General features: G+C 35.9%; 1 protein-coding gene across 1 annotated transcript in view; it reads right to left on the bottom strand.

Moving 5' to 3' along the window:
• The window catches only part of MINDY3 (MINDY lysine 48 deubiquitinase 3), a 46098-nt gene that overhangs the window by 1327 nt on the left and 27351 nt on the right, over positions 1 to 17420 (bottom strand). The window contains exons 11-14 of the mRNA XM_054649726.2: positions 10110 to 10182; positions 9230 to 9302; positions 4178 to 4265; positions 929 to 1000 (exon numbers count right to left, since the gene is read on the bottom strand). Coding sequence (XP_054505701.1) covers positions 929 to 1000; positions 4178 to 4265; positions 9230 to 9302; positions 10110 to 10182 — 306 coding nt within the window. The remainder of the gene's footprint in view (positions 1 to 928; positions 1001 to 4177; positions 4266 to 9229; positions 9303 to 10109; positions 10183 to 17420) is intronic.

Below are 17420 nucleotides of genomic sequence, written 5' to 3'. Positions count from 1 at the left end.
CCAATGACCAATTCCCTTCAGGTAAGCAATCTTCCACAATGCATTCCACTTGTGAACAAGAGGAGCGAATGAGATAAGAATTGTTTTGATCATTCTTTTCTCTGCTTCTCTCACTGCTTCTCTCAGGTTCAGAGAATGTGAATCCCACACACATCATATCTGTGAAGTTTTACATACTTCTTTTTTTAATGAAACAGAAGTACAAAATCAAAAAATCCTCATCTTTGAGGATTCTGCTTCTGCTTATATTTTGGGGTATGGAACCGCTGGAGATTTCACAGGGCTAATTTTAAGGACTTAATTACAAGCTATTCCAAAGACTGAGTAGGTATATTTTCTGGAAGAAATCTTACTTAAGTCTTTCTTGCTCTTTATGTCTCTTAATACCTTACTATCTTTTACTCTAAATTCTCCTTCAGGAACTTAGAAGCAGTCATATAGTGTCTAGTATACCCCTTTTTTTCAAGAACACTGAAAATGAAACAGGTCATCTTTGTTTCCTCAGTAAAAAGCTAAAAAAAAACCAAACAAACTAATTTTTTGATGAAAGCAAGTACTACTAAAAAAATTCACAAAAAATTCTAAAAAACCTAATTTAGATGTAGAGTTACTTCTAGAAGTTGCACCTTGTGTGTGTTACATCTCCACTGTCCCTTGCAGTTCAGACCCTCCCTTATGACAAGCAGATGAGAAGTGCTCTTTTCAAAATGCAGAGTTTCAGAGATGTGGTCTGGCCAAGCAATCCAGTATAGTAGCTCAAATATGATTAGGAGCACAAAGAAGTTTCCAATTCCAAATATACAATTTTGGAAGAAAATTATCAAAATAATAGCTTTGTAAAAAGTCTGAAAAGTCTGCTTCAAGGTAGAGTATTTTGCCTTTAACTATATTCAGTTTTGCTTTATTAGAGCTTAATTGTAAATCTTACCTTTTCATTATAATTAGATTGCTTCAGTCCATTGTAATGGTAAACAGTGAATGACTCTGAAACCCTGGAGTCCTAATAGAAAGAAGACAGTTAATTTCATGTGGCATCCATTGTGCCTTGATTCTCTTCTCTTTACAACTAGACAGATGCATTCTACCAGTAACACCTGAGAAAACTGCTAAAAAGTGACATTTCTTTTAGGTGACAAAATCTTCATTTTACCTTTCTTATCAGAAATAAAAACACAGTTCTCAGTAAATTAATGAGTAATGCCCCCAAGAGCAAGCCATGATTTTCTGTGTTCACCTGGACAATCTGAAGTACAACTTCAGCATTGACTGTGGAGAAGCCATCCTAATTTTTAATGTCAGACACCTTATGCAGTAGTCACATGCATGTTTATTTATGATGGTTTGGACGCCACAAAGTTTTTTATTAAGGACTAGATCCAATACCTGTCCCTCCATCTGAGAGCCAAAAAGCTCATATACTCCCATGCCTGTCTAACTACACTAATCTTGAAGACACTGGTTCTGCCAAGGTCCAACAGCAAAGCTACTGGCTCTGGTGATCTTTACCATTCCAGGTGTTTAAATGCTGTAGTCCTAAGAGGACTGAAAGCTTTGGATTCACTGAACCAGGAAACATAAATCAGGTGTAATGTCAGCTCTTTCATGCCTACTCGACCAGGCTCCAAACAAAAGCTTATCCCTTTTTTGAGCACATGGAAGTAAAGGCTGGAATGAGAATAAATCATCTCAGTACATCCATCAGATGACAAAAACCATCATTCATTTTTCTACTCTTGAATGGTTCACAAACTCTATCTTTCTATGGGTCCCTCACAGCCATCCAGGCTATTCAGTGGAGGGAGGGTGGTGAAAAGGAAGGTAAAAGGTAACTCTGCTTACAGAAATTGCTTCACAGAGATAAATAAAATTAGGCCTTCCTGGGATGGAAAGAGGACACATTCATCTCCCTGAGGAAGTTATGCTCACTCAGAGGGGAAAAAAAATGCTGTTTCACAGTTCCTGTCCCATGGAAGTTAAGAATTTTGTGCAGTTATTGTTTCAAAAAAAAAAAAGGCTAGCACGGAATTCAGGAATCCCCCTCTCCAGTGACTGCCCTAAATACCTAAATAGTAAGGAGTCAGGCTGAATAGCTTTGAATAGCTTTTTTCTAAGCCAACAGCTTTCAGAAGGAAAGCTGAGATACCTTTCTGCTTTTGAGATGGAGTTAAGTACTTTTTAGGAGAGTAAGAATAGGGGTTTGAATATTCTCAGCAAAGGAACATCACCTGAGCCCTAGCTAGATGTTCAAATATTAACATCGAACCATCACTGGTATCTGCTATTCTGCTATTTCCTCACAGTATTTGAAAGAAAGACTTTCAAAGATATTCATCATCATTTCAGCAGAATTTCACTTTCAGAAAGAATTCTGAGCAAGGTGTCAGTATGGGTAAGGGCTACTGCTACCTGATGCACAGAGTACAGACAGATTGATAAAATGGATACTGGCAGGTTCCAGTCCAAAACATGCTGATTGTTCAAACAGCACCCATAAGGCAGTAACAATTCCCATGTTTTTCACTGGAGCCAGTGAAGGTTTAACAGGACAGGAAAAAAAGAGTGGTGGGGAATCACATGCAGCACGGAATTAGCACTTGACAGGCATTGACTCAGGGGCTCTAGCTTTAACAGAAGGCAGAGCTCCTCCACCAAGGTAGGGCTCTGCCCATGATTGCATTGTGCTTTGTTCTCCAGCTTCCCCTCTCCAGTCAATGATGCCCTTATGACAGGCACGAGAGGCAGCAGCCCCATACAATGGCTCTTTTCTCCTCCACCTCCCTATGGCCCATGGTACTGGACAGTTTAGGCACAGCCAATTATGGAGGATGTTCTTTGGCATTCTGAACTTCATTCTAAGCATCTGGGGCCTAAAATGAAGCAGTGGAGTCTTCTAGATTTGCACATGTAATATAATTGTAAGAAATAAATTATATTAAATTATACATATATTTCCACTTCTGTATAAACAAATGAAAGGAAGAAGAAACAGTTGGCAAAAATACAATGTGGATGTAATTCTAAAAGGCCAGAGAAAATGAGCACCAACTCCTCCTTCTCTTTCCTCCAGATGATGAAAGCCTGTGGATGATATGATATATTCAGTCCCTACCATCTTTGGCAGTGCATTTCCAGTGTCTTCTGACTGACCAGAATGATTCATAGTACAGAATGTTATACCCAGTGCTGCACAATCCTAACAAAAAGAATCTTGCTGAAGGGACTTAAACCCATCAGTTTCACTTTTCCTTGATAGTAAAAACTAAGCCACATAGTTTCAGTGACACATTAAGCTAAAAAGCTTTTAAAAAGTACTCCTCTTAGTCCTTCTTCTTCCACCAGCCTATTCTTCTACCCCAGGTAAACCTGCTCTTTTTTGCCAATACAAGCATGTGCATGGCCATGGAACAAGCCGAACACACCTGCAAATAAAGCTCTTACCCAGACCAGCTTCCTGTTCTGGCTTACCACAAATCTGTTTAAAGAGACTCCTGGTGGCAGGGAGGCAGTGTGAGAGCAGGAAAATGTGATCCAAGGCAAAGGGGAAAGAGGACAGCAGTGCTAAGTTAACACCTGCCTCTCAGTAGTGGTGCAGTCTTAAAGAATATATGCAACAGACTGAGAGTTTGAAAATAATTTTCCAATACCCTAATTTCCACATATGCTAAATCTAAGTCTATAATGAATTTTTTGTTAAACTGTCAAAAATTTTACATTATCAAGAAATGTACATAAAAATAGTTTTAAATTATTAAACTATTTTAAACTATTAAAAATAGTTTTAATAATGTTTGCAAGCATTTTCGCATTTGCAAGCAACTTTTTTAATATTGATAAAACCAGTATGGTCATTTATTCTCAGAAAAACCAAACTCAGATGAACTTTCTGAGTATGGAAACAATTCAATGTCACACTCAAAATGATTATATATTTCCTGAAGTTAAATTTAGAACAATGGAGTTTCCTTCCAGTGTAAAGGTGAAAAAATCACGGACGTGTTATAGAAAACAGAAGTCTACCTTTTGTGGTGGAATACAGAAGTTATCTGCTGATCAGCTGAGTTGAATGAATGCAACACTTATTAAAACTTACTCTTGTGATATTCATGGAAGTTTTCAATGAATCTCAAAGCCAAACAGAATAGACAATGCTCTGCAGCAATGAAGTTATATTGATTACCTGCTCAGGGAAAAATTCTTGCAGAAAGGGACCCAGTAGTATGATGCCCAGTCCTTCTGGGTCTAATTTGGTCTTCATGAGGTTTACACTAAGATAAAAACATTGAATATAAAAGTATGAGTAAGACACTTTTATTCTTGCATGACTAAGTTATGCTGTACTACCACAGTACTGACTGCCAAGTATAGCAATACTGTTCTATTTTTAATCCTAAGTGACAACTGCACCAGAATGGCATGCAAGTTGCCAAAACATGGTTATTTTTAAGTAAAAGTAATCTGTTATCTTAAATTAAATAAGTGATAATTCTGAAGGACCACCATATTTGGTAAAATAATTTGAAACCCATATAATCTAAAACCAGGTTTACAGCCCAAAAGGCATTTTGCTGTCTTGTAAGCATTCTTTAAAGATACAAAAACCAGCCATCTTTGAAATATAGCTCTGTCACTGCCAAACAACCTGTTTTTAAACAGAGATTTGAAAACCTTCCAAGATTTTCTAAGTACGCTGAAATAAAATTAAATTTACAGATACATTTCTTATTTACATCACGTACTCAGTATCAAAGAAGCCAGAACCAACAAATAATGGAAATACTAACAATACTAATCTGGAAGCCTTACTGCATGACTACAGTCTAATTTCAGGTCACTGCAAACGAAGGTCAATTGTAAGACTATATATCTATTTAAGCAATATATTTCTACAGGCAGCAGATCGTATCTATTTGCATCTACCTAGCCCTGTGCTTGAGTTCCAAGCTGTACCGTCCACAGGAATGTCCTCATTGGGTCAAACCAACAGAGTGCCTGGCCCAGTATCCTGCTCCTGACACTGCTCAGTAGTGGGTGCTTACGACAGAGAACAACAGGGCACACACACATCCTTAGTTTACCCTCCCCATTGCCAGCAGTCTGCTGCTCAAAGACATCTTCAGTGACAGGCAGTATCTAAAACACAAAGATATATATTTTTCTTTCCATGCATGTGCCTAATTGGCTTTGAATCCATCTATATTTCTGGCTCTTAATAAACTCCACTCAAAAAAAATACAAATTAGACTATGGGTTCTGGGAATAAGTGTCTTCTCTGTTTTGAACCTGTCACCTGATTCAGTTTGATGACACCTCATTTTTGTATTGTGTGAAGCAATTAATAGTCATTCCCTATTTACTGTGTCAGTGGTTGTCTATCTTTTTCAGGTCAAACAGTTCTAACCTGGCTTTTCCTTGCACTAATGGCATTCTGTATCTTTAATTAGCCTTGTTGCCAGCTTTGTAAAATATTCTTTTTCCAAGAAGGAGTGAAACATCAGGCATTTATATAATGACACCACTCCTGTGAATCCCACTCCATATGTCTGGCTATCACTATGTGTTTAAATTTCAAGATCTGTTTCCTGACCAGTAATATCTAGTTCACAGACCCACAATGTGAAATCAGCATTGCTTTATCCCCTGAGCAACCAATCTACATTTACTTTATCGACACTTCTCTGTTCCCATATCCTCTAGTAACTTCAGCTGCTCTTACACACTTTTTTAACATCTCAAACACATTTGTATCAGCAACAGTCATACAAATCCCTACTGTCAAATCCTGCTGATAAAATAACAAAATTCACATAGTTAATACAAATTCCTGTAAAATCCCTCTAATTATCTCCCTCTATTAAGAAAAAGTGACATTTTTATTCCTTGATCAATTCTTTACCTGTGAAAAATGTTCCTTCCTATTCCATGTTTACACATTAAACATTTACATGTGAATTTTCCCTAGACTGGCCTTCAAATCCTTTTCTAAGTCCTACTGTTCATTTGTCACCTTTCTCATTCCTGCACTCTTTGGTACCAGCACAGTTCACAGTGGTAGGTAACCTAAAAGAGTTCAGCAATGTCAGTCAGATGTTTCTTCAGGACTTTGCATTGTTTTACTTATTTTGACACTTCAGAATGTTAGTTACTCTGACCACTCATCCAAAGGCTTAAGTGTGGAACCACTCTTTGATCTTCTCCAGTGATGAGGAGAACTGCTCCCTACCATCTTCTCTGGTGAATATGAAGAACTCACTGCACTTATCTAATTGACTTTGAATACTTTTAAAACATTTGGAATCATCTATCAGAACAACAAACTTTCTTGCAGGCCCCTTGGCACTGATGGGCTCAGAAGAATACCACTAGTTTTTGTTTTATAACTTTACTTATTAGTCTACAGATTTTAACTCTGCTTTAGGTTGTATTTACATTTAACATTCCATAAATCCAGATTCTTCCCTTTTTTTTAGTGTACACGCTACATTTTCCTTTCAGAAGATGCACTCTCAGTTTCTCATAGATGTCTCTTTTACTGCTTAGGCCTTTAACCACCCCTCAGGTCTCTTTTGTTGGGAGCTGTGAGCAGAAGGTGTGGTTTCCAAGGTCTTTTTGGTTGTTGCACAAAAGCATTTTGTCCTTTTGGCTACCACTTATGTTTGTTCATCTTTATTCCTTTCTTGGTCCTAATATAGAACTAGAAGAAAGTTATTTGAATTCTTTTTGCCTCTCCCTCAACACACAGAGGCTGTATTACGCAAATCTGAAGAGAGTGGCTCCGTTAAGGTCCTTGGGAGAAGAATTTTAAAATTCCTAACACTGAATGTGGTACCCTATAAACAATGCTAATTTATTATTTAAAAAAAAAAATCACTACTCAAGTGAAACCACGACTGAGAACTTGCAAGCTATTGGACTTCAACCCTTCTATTCCTCATTCTCACTGCTCTCAAAGTACAAAATTTTGGCTATGTCTGTGGCTGCTTGAAACCTGCCCAAATTCTTGAAATGCTGCAGCAGAGATGCAAAAACATTGTGTTTGCAAACAGAACCGTAACAGATTATTTTAAAAATGAACTTAAAATTATGTAATAAAATTAAAGTAAGGTATATACTCAATAAAGAAATGCAAGAACTGTTTAAAAATACAGCACCATGTAAGTTTTTAAATATGGCCACTGTACAAAATTCAATCAGTTAAGCAGGAGGGTAGATTTAATAAACTTGGATTGCACTGTGTTTCAAGTGAGGTTTTTTCCTTCAGCAGATCATTAACACCTTTCACTGTTACTGGTACCACAGCAGTGCTACTGAACACATTTATGCTTCAGTCTCCTCAGTACAAAGCTTGGCATCTGAACTCAAGAGGTTACAAGTCTTGGGGCCTTTGTACTGTTATTGCTGAGAAGTGTGTGGGAACAGAAACCTCCACTACTGGTCAAATAGAGAGCATAAAATGTTTTCAGCAAGCTAAACCTACATTGACAGATGTGCTCAAATCAGTGCCCTAAAGGGAATCAAATGGTTTTTAGAAACAGGCAAAACAAATGAGACAGGTGTGTTCTCAGATACATTTACTAAAACAATAAAAAATTTTACTAAAAACACATGCAATGGCATTCAGTACTGGCTAAGTCACCTTGCTAATTCATGTCTGCTCTACATGTCTGCTCTCTAGTTTTCCATTCTACAGTTCTAAAATTCTTATCAGGTCTGATCTTTATACATTCTGAGATTCTGAGAAACTTAAAGCCTTGGATGAGATAATCAAAAATTTAAATAATACATTTGGAGGCAAGGCCTTTAATTTTACTTAAGAACAAACAAACAAAAAACAAGCAAAAAAGCCTGTATGGAGTTTGAAATACATTATTTATACTTGTGTTCCACACTAAAAAGACAGAACCTTTAGAGCCCAAACAGAGTAGGTTCTCAAGATAATAGTAATGGGCATATATTTATTTAAGAGGAGATGATTTAAGACTGCATAGTCCATGTTTTGATCATGGCTTTTCAATACAGCAGGTCTTTTGACTGGCTCTTTGTACATCAATTTATATATTATATGCTATGCAAATAAAATATGACAGGGCTATGCCACAAATGCCCTGAAAGACAAACAACCAAATGGAAAAAACAGTGAACAAAGAGAGAATTTTTCTGCAGAGACAGTAAAACAAAAAATTGAGAAAGTAGAACAAAAAGGTGAAAGTCATCTTCTCAGACCTATTAAATAATAGCTTTGTTTCTTTCCCCTCCTTTTAAAAAAATGTCTTTTGCAAATTTCACCACTTATTGTTATAATATGAATGTGAGCCTTTTGTCTTGTACTTTCTTTTGGTTTGGGTATCTCTTTATTTCAATTTTTACTCCTCTCCTCCAGAGAACAACTCAGTAAACTTCATTATCAACTACACTATAAACATTTGAAAGGACAGAAAATAGGCTCAACCACATTTCAGATGGCTCTGGTAAGTAAACTCAGTCTCCACAGTCATTCCAGTTTTGACCCAACTAAACTAGACCAAATGTTTACAAGAGAGCAGAAGCAACTTTGGGAGCATTAAAAAAGTGCAAGTGCTTGGCTCTCCTTTTTGGGTTAAGCATTTAGTCACAAAACATGGTAAGTTTTGACATTGAGGGTTAACTGCTGTCACTTAATATTAGTCTTATCTGTCCATATTAGCTCTAAAACATTTGCATTTTAACTCCAACCCTGGGAATCAATGTGTTATTTCTGAAAATAAATGGCAATTATAAACACTACTAGGTCCTGAGTCCTAGTGGAAACAAAACTTTAACTGAAGCAGTTTCAGCTTCCAACTCAGCAGAAAGATCCAGTGGTAATCCAGACTTCCCTCTGAATACTTTGACTGTTTAGCTCTTCTGACACACCATTTCATTATATACATTAATATATAAAAATATAATCCTATCTCCTGAATATATAGTAATGCAGTAGGTTTGAGGGTATTTTTTTCCTTCTAGTTATTACTACCAAAGTTAGAGACATTTTAATTTTAATTCCTTCCCTTAAATTTAAAGCTTAACATTTGAAAATAACACTCTGTGCCCAGAATGAAAAAAATCCAAACTAGGAAAAAAAATCCAAAACCAAAACCAACCCAAAATTATTATAGATATGTGGTAAACGGAATCAAGAAAAAAAAGTCTTAAATGATAATTAATGTCATTAATTGATACTTCTGCAGTATTTAAATTTTATTATACTTACTATTCAGGATCTGAAACAAGGTCCAGAGCCTTCATTACATCTTCTAGCAGGGTGTCAGGTATAAACCCATTATCTGAAGAAGTAGCAAAGTTTCTTGTGAGAAAAAGAAACAAAACACTTTCCAGCACAAATCTCACTTAAAAATACAAACATATCTTTACATGTAAAATTTGCAAGCAAATTTTGGGGTTCTAGAAGGAAAGGAGTTTTCAAATGCTTTTCTGGCACTTTAAAAAAAAAAAGAAAAATAGAAGTGCAATACAGAAACTGGATTTATTACTCATAAACTTAGATGCTTAATACTTGCTAAGAATTCAATCTTTGTATAGAGTTCTCCATGATGTACCTTGGGATAACAGCTGCACTGTTTTTCCCTTTTGATCAGTTAAAATAGTACCTGAATTCTAACCATCCTCTGTTTTCCAACACATAAGAAAATTTTCCATGTATGCTGCATACATTCAAGAACTAAATCTCATTAAGAACGAATCATATCAGATCAGTTGTTTAATGAAAATTTAATATAGGAGAAATAAATTTTATTTAAGCTTTATGTTAACTACAAAGAACATAACAAGGTTAAAAAATGTCTCTTTTAAAAACTCTACTTCCTATTGCACAAATTCCTTTACTGCAGAATTCTCCAATAATTTCTTCATAGAATTATGGAATGTTTTGGGTTTGAAGGGACCTTAAAGATCACCCAGTTCCAACCTGCCTGTCGTGGGCAGGGTGACCTTCCAGTAGACCAGGGTGCTCAATGTCACTTGTAGATTGACTCCTGTACTGAACATTTCTTAAGGACTAGGCTTTCATTTCTCTCTTAATAAGTACATTTCTATTAAAAAAATCTTATTTCAGCACGAAGTACAGCCCTTACCCTCAGGGTCATATGTCTGGAAAACTCTTCTTGCTTGTTCTGAAGGTGCCTCAGGAGCAACAAGGGCCATGTCCTATGGAGGTGAAAAAAAAAACCCACAAAGAAAACTTACAAAACATTCTTACTTCAGATACAGATTACTGAGAAAATGTTTAGCCATACTACACCCAGTTGGAACTTAAATTAATGAAAATTTCAATACAACGGAAGAAAAGTTGAAGTAATTCAGCAATTTTGCTGATAGTGACGTAAAACAATCAAGAAGTATGCTAAAGATTATTCCACAAACTTCTACACAAATTTTATGCAAGTCTTATCATGCAGATGTTGTGGCACAAAAGCTAATTGGAAACTACAATTCCAATCATTTGTACTCAAGAGCTCCAAGTGGGAAAGTGCACAGGAGAAAATAATTTGGAAGGAGTCCCTTTGTCCTGCTCATCTCTCCTGATGACAACTTGAAAATTGCTTACTTTATGTACTAGAAATATAAATGCTAGATTTTTATATTAATTCAGTATCACAATAATGCAATTTTAAAAATCCATAAATATGACTTAATAGAAATAAATCCACTGTGTTTAATGAAAAAATTTCCACTGATTTTATAAATGAATGATAACTAGAACATTTAAAGAAAACCAATATTTTAACAATGTATCTTCATGTTTACATATGTTCTAAAATCCTTTAAAGTACTTTCAGATAAAAAGACTACATTAGCTCAATACAGTTGGTTTCAGGATGCCAAACAAAGTATGAAGTTGTGCAGTTGTTGAGCACATACCCTGTCATAATGGGTAACACTTATGTTTTTATATAAGGCACATACATACATTATGAAATTTTGTAATATTTGACCAATTCTTAAATAATCTGGAATACAAAACATACTAAGTAGGAATAGATTTCATTATCACAGTGTATTACAATAAATTGATGTAAATATTTCTCAGTTTAAAACCAATGATGCCATAGCACATAAAGCTTATTAACAACAAGATGATTAGTGATTTCAATATTCAGGATTTAACTCTGAAGAAGGGATATTTTAGCTGTAGTTTCTTATTTAAAAAATCAGCAGCTCACAAAGCCTATTTAACAAGAGAGAACACTTAGAATTTCCAATGGTATGGAAGGATATAACCCAAAGTAACTTCCAGTGGCATAGACACAGAATTTCAAATGTAAACTACATAGCTCTACTTTGGTTTACAAGTATGCAGTTCCTTCCATACAACCTTAATGTAATCCAAGAATAAAGACAAGCATTTGCACTGTCCTCCCTACCCACAAATTATCCTGTTCATGCAGTACTTTCCACAACTTCATGTTACACAAAACAGATTCTTTAAAGCAAGTCTTCCACAACTGCCAACAAGTTTTTTCATAGTCCAATTTGCAAATAATGTGTACTTCTGTTAGCATTTTAATTTTCCAGGTCCTTAGTTTTTCAGTTCATGCATGTATACATGGGAAGAACTAAGAGATGAAGTCACTAAATGCATTAGTCATACTAAAAATTCTCTTTCTTTTACAGGAACTTTCAAATATGGTAAAGCTTCCATATTGTTACATATTAATATTTTTATTCACTAAACGTCATGTACTGATGCTCTAAGCAAGTAACTTCAGATGGAAACAGAAAAGTCTGTCTCAGAGTCAGATGACCAAAAACCCAACCTCTCTTACCTGTAAAAGAATTCTAACTTTTCACTGAGATTGCTGTAGTATAAAAAGTTAAAATGCAAGCTCCTTCACATACAAATCTCACACAACCTCTTAACTTACCATGTCATTCATTTCCACTATGCAGATAACTTTAAAAACTCCAATAAGTCCATATATTTGTACTGGGGGAAAAAATACCATAGGTCCCTCATGCAATAAAGCTGAAAATGTGATAAACATCTAACAAAAACATATTTCAGCTGCCCAAGCTGATATTTCACCATATGTGCCAAAATAGATTCCCCACCCCAGCCTTATGAATTGTATTTTGATGTAACCCATGCAGTGAAAGTTCCATATAAGGGAATCTCATAAACAGTTAATTATAATAATTATTTTCAATACTAAGAACAACATGTCCCAAAAATCATGTTTCACTCATTGGCTCTTGTAATACACAAACAAGTCATTTTATATTACTTTGAAAAGTTATTCTCATCAGTAGTACCAGTTATTTTAAGATCCCATGCTTAGCCTCAGAGGCAAAAAATATTCCTCATAAGTTATAATGAAAACATTCCCAAACTTTTCATTCTGAAAATCCAAAGCAGAACATAATGGCTAAGCCACACCAAAATCCAGGCTATGAATTTTTACAAAAATCACACCCTGAAAGACCCATTGCCCTGAAAAATGAAATCTGCTTGCATATGAAGTGCTTTATGGTTCTACACTATCACTACTGAGTGACTACTCAGTAGAAGACTTCTACTACTGAGTAGAAGAATTATATATTGTAATACTAACCTTCTTAAAAATTTACCTAAAAACAATATAGAAACATTGTTTATCAGCTTTTTAACTTGCTGTAACTTGTAACCACATCTGGAGAACTGGTTTATTCAATTCAGTCTTGTATTACAGAGAGAAGTGTGTATTTTTCAATGCTATAATCAGTGGCTTTCAAGGCATCAACTTTTCCAAAATGGCTTCCCAAGAAAACAAGGTTGATGGGATCTCTGAAATTTATTCCCATCTCTCTAGCTGACTTCTGAATTCATTGCCCAATTTCAATTTTACAGGAGTCTCACAACTGATTGTTGAAACTGGATGCCAGGCAGAGCATCTCAGTGAGGAGTTGGTTCAAAAAGAAATTTGATTTTATGTGTCAGCAAGGTTCCTTTGGAGATTGTATTTTGAAAGAGAAAAGACACTTCACACAATCCTACTGATGTACTATGTAACTGTATCATTATAATCTGGACACACAGGTCTTTCACACATGACTGGAATGCATTTCAAATTGGACAGTGCTCTGAAATTACAATGTCCAACTTCAGATCCTCCTGTGGCTGTAATCATTTGCCATCAATCTCCACATCCACTCTATGTACCCTGGAGCAGACAGAGAATGTTCTTCTTCAAAAGGTGAAGGGATCCTGCTACCAAAGCCAGAACTGAAATGCTCTTTATAGCCTGAGATATAACAACTCACTTAACTAAGAGAGAACAGAATTAATTGAATGCAGCTTTATTTGGGGGCACAGAGCAGAAGTGCCTTATGTATCACCATGCAGACAAATGAGTTTGTGTCCTAAAGGTATCAGATAGTTTTACTTGTAGGGACTGGCTAGGAAGTGAACCAAAAATTAGAATTTAACACAGACTGGTATCAGTTGAAAAGCAGGAAATGCATCATCACTGCAGTAGCAAAAAAAAAGGTTCAAAGACTTAGAATGATATAAAAACCCAGCTGCTGACTCTCATTAAGGTGAAGGCTCAATAGAATTTGGGCATTGCTTGAAATTAAACAGCAGCTTTCTTTTGTAGGTTTTCCTAGGAGCTATTTATCAAACCAAGGAAAAGAGAGTCCTTAAGATCTAAAATGGGAGACCATTATTACCATCATACAAAGAACTAAACAGTTATGGAAAGGTCATAGATCTTTTCTCCTCTTAGGCATCACAGAGGAAGTATTAAGATCACTGAGGTTTGAAGTTACTGGTTCTAAAAATACCAACATATCATCTACTGTCAATCTAGGCAGACTATTGTGAAGGGTCTGTCTGGAAAGGGACAGTTAAGAGAATTATGCCATGGTAACAAAGCAAGTCAAATCCTAGAACATTTACCTGTGAAGTCAGTCCTAAACCATTTGATGTCATTTGGCATAAATTTAATTTAAAAGACTATGAGTCTTTTACAGAGAGATGGCCAGTGAAGACTGGTTCAAGACTCCCATTTGTGTTCAGGGACATCACCCACACCAGTGGCTTGCAGGGGGCAGTGCCCTCGGTTGTTGCAGCCATGGCAGTGCCTTGCACAGCCTGCTTACTGTGATTTTCTTGTGCTGGCCAAAAGAACGTGCCATTGCTCTGCAGCACGCTATCTTCCACGAGAGAAGGCATCAAAAAAAGCCAAACTACTGGAACGTACCCAAACAATACTTGAAGGAGTACAAGGTTTTTTCCACTTTGGAGATGTATATGGAAAACCTGAAGGAAAGGTCCTAGACTTTTCTGTCACTATACAAGAGCTCTATGGCCACAACTATTTCCACTTCTGAGAGGCAGGTGTCAAAGACCATATACTGTATCCTCCTAAGCCTTGAAGAAGGGCTATGAGTCTATCTGGGATTCAGAAAATGCCAGAAGAAAATACTTTCCTTGAATAAGAAAAGAGGAAATAAAGAAAAGAGGAAATAAAAAAGGAAGAATGCCACCCCCAAAGTAATGGAATTCTTACTGGGGTCAGAAAATAAAATACAGGCCTTGTAGTTTAGACCAGGAAAACACCACAGTTAATCTGAAAGTGTTCATCAAGGGATAGTGGTGGTGCTGGAGGAGGAACATTCATGACAAGCAATTTGCTATGACAAGGTGGTTAAAAGGAAGCAAACTGGCTCTGGCTGTACACTGCCTTGCAAAAGTGAAACGACTGGATTTACTCTACAGTACCTGCAGTACCTTGCTGAGGACAGAAATGAGTTCTCAACAGGGAAGAAAGAAAAGCTACATATGGACTACTTCAAACTCTTTTTCACCTTCACCCATAGCACCAGACAGAAAAGAGAGCCTACTTGATCCAAGGGTGGGGTGAGGCTTTGGAAGAAAAGCGAACACAAACCAAAGAAAAAGAATTAGTAACAGAAATCTGAGGAGCCTGTCAGCCTATTGGTCTGGAAAGTGGGGCTTCTAACATACACTCAAATAAGCTATAGAAACCACAATATATCCTCCATTCCTTTGAGAGAGGGTGGTTTAACAAGACAGCCAACAAAAAAGCCACAGCGTTGCAGTTTTTAAAAATAAGAGAAACTCAAAAGTACAGTGAATACCTATTTGCAGTTACATTGCCACAGATGTTGGTGGTTTAGTTTAAAACATCACAAGAAGGCAACAATTCACATGGTTACTTGTTAAAAAATAAGAGCTTCTTCAACATGTTCCTTGCCTTCACAGACAGATTATAAGAGATTACTGTAAACCAATAAGGATTAGGTATATAGTATTATTCTTATTCAGTTACTAGCTTGTTTTGCTCATCAACACAAAATGTCTTTGTTTTGAAAGTAAAAATACATTACTGGAATTATAGATCAAGAGTCAGCAAATTTGAGTTTACTGGAATTCTTCTCTAATAACTAAATTACATACTACTCTCCAGTCAAAAGCTTAATCTGCAAGGGCAGCTTTTCAAATTCTATTCACATAGCTTTTTTTTTTTTGTTGGAAGACAGAATACAATGCTATATAAACACAAAACTTTGTTCTTAAGAGGAATCAAGCTGGAAGTGGACAAATTCCATGTTCTGTGACTTCCAAAACCTCTGTAATATAATTCATTCAAGATGAACTTTAGCTTCTATTATTATGCTACCATTTTCTACATAAAAAAAATTAATATCTAGTATCAAATACTATTTCTACATCTAGTATTATTTCAGCCTATAGACATGAGCTGATTGCTACACAACACAGTGGTGAGTATTAACATATTACTAATTCTATTTGGGAAGTACAATAAGGAGGTGGGAAATGAACATGTATGACAGGAACACTTGATAGCAAAGTTTAAAACAGTGAAGATGGACTGCAGAAATTTAAATCTTTCTAACTACAGTTCTAACAATAATGAAAGCTGCACTTAATGTTGGAAACCAGCCTACAGTATTCAGTTTCCCACTTAAACCATATAATTCTCTCTTGGGATGATGAAAACTCTTGGGATGATGAAGCTCTGACTTGCTTCAATCCAGAATGATGAAATGCTTTTTGAAAACAGACAGGATTAATTATTTTATTACTCAAATATGCCGAGTGTTTCTAAAGGACAATTCTTTGCCCGGTTCATTATTCTAACAGAAACATTTTATATCTTTTCAAGTGAAATGTACAAGCTTTGTGAAGCAATGAAGAAAAAAAGTACATTAATAATGGCATGTGATCCACTGTTATTCAAAAACATCAGTTTCATATATTATAAAAGCAGTTTTGCCATTTATGTTCATATTTGAAGTATATTATGTCAGGTAGCTGACTAACAGTAGCAGAATATATTAGCTTCTATAAAACCAATTATTTTATTCTTTTATTAATACAAAACACATGAAATTTTTTTCATTACAGCTGTATTATACAGTAAAGCCCATCTCACTTCACTACAACTGCATGAGCTTTCTTAACTCCACATGGGCAGTGACTGAATTTCTTCCCTAAATACACCTGAAATGCTTCAATATTTTCATACCACAGTTTCTGACAACTTTGGCACCCCTCTGTAACAGTTATTTCTAAAGTACACATATAAGATACCATAAACTGTCAACTGGTAGAAGAAAATGGCATTGGACTCCCTGTAACATACTAAGAAATCCGATTTCATAAACTTCTTACCTAAAACAAACCAACACTGGGAAAACGTACTTAAATATCTAAATGAGGTTGCTACATGAGGTAGCTATGAGGTTGAGTTTTAGAAACAAGAGAATATGTTATTCACATACCTAATCACATGTAACTTCCTATGTAAGAGGGGAACAACAGAAAATGAAGGCAATAGCCAAAGTATCACTAAATGTGCTTCACCTTTGCTAGGAGTTGAAAGGTCCCTCCCTCCACAGACAATCCCTGTCTCTGCCTTTTCTCTGTCAAAATCCTTCCACATTTTGACTTTCAATTCATTCATTTACATATCCTAACCTGAAAGTAAAGCTGCCTTATCAAAAGAGGTCAAAGATGTTATTTTGATTTTGCATGCAACAAAGCTGCTATTGCTATGAAACGAGAAAATAAAGGGATAGAAAACTTATTTTTCAATGCTTTTAAAAAAAGTGGTTAGAAATTGGTTGCTAAAGATCTTTGTGATTGTACTTGGATTAAATCTGATGCTGTACATGGATTCACCCTATGGTCCTGGGGATTCCACAGCTGTCACATCTATTAAGGTTTTGTGGATCAAACAACAGCTACAACACAGATTTCAACCAGGTTCCTGCCATTTATAAAATGACCCAAAGTCTCCTGATAGAAATTCTCTACACAAGTTCAGCCTGTCATGTCACAGTTTATTAGACAGTGTGCAAGTTTTGCAAAAAGCAGAACTTGGCACAAAGTTTCAGAACAGGACTACAACAGTTAC

Source organism: Agelaius phoeniceus, chromosome 1 (genome assembly GCF_051311805.1).
Source record: "Agelaius phoeniceus isolate bAgePho1 chromosome 1, bAgePho1.hap1, whole genome shotgun sequence".
NCBI classification, from domain to species: Eukaryota; Metazoa; Chordata; class Aves; order Passeriformes; family Icteridae; genus Agelaius; species Agelaius phoeniceus.
The sequence above is the reverse complement of the archived record's forward strand: the minus strand, read 5'-3'. Positions and strand labels throughout refer to the sequence as shown.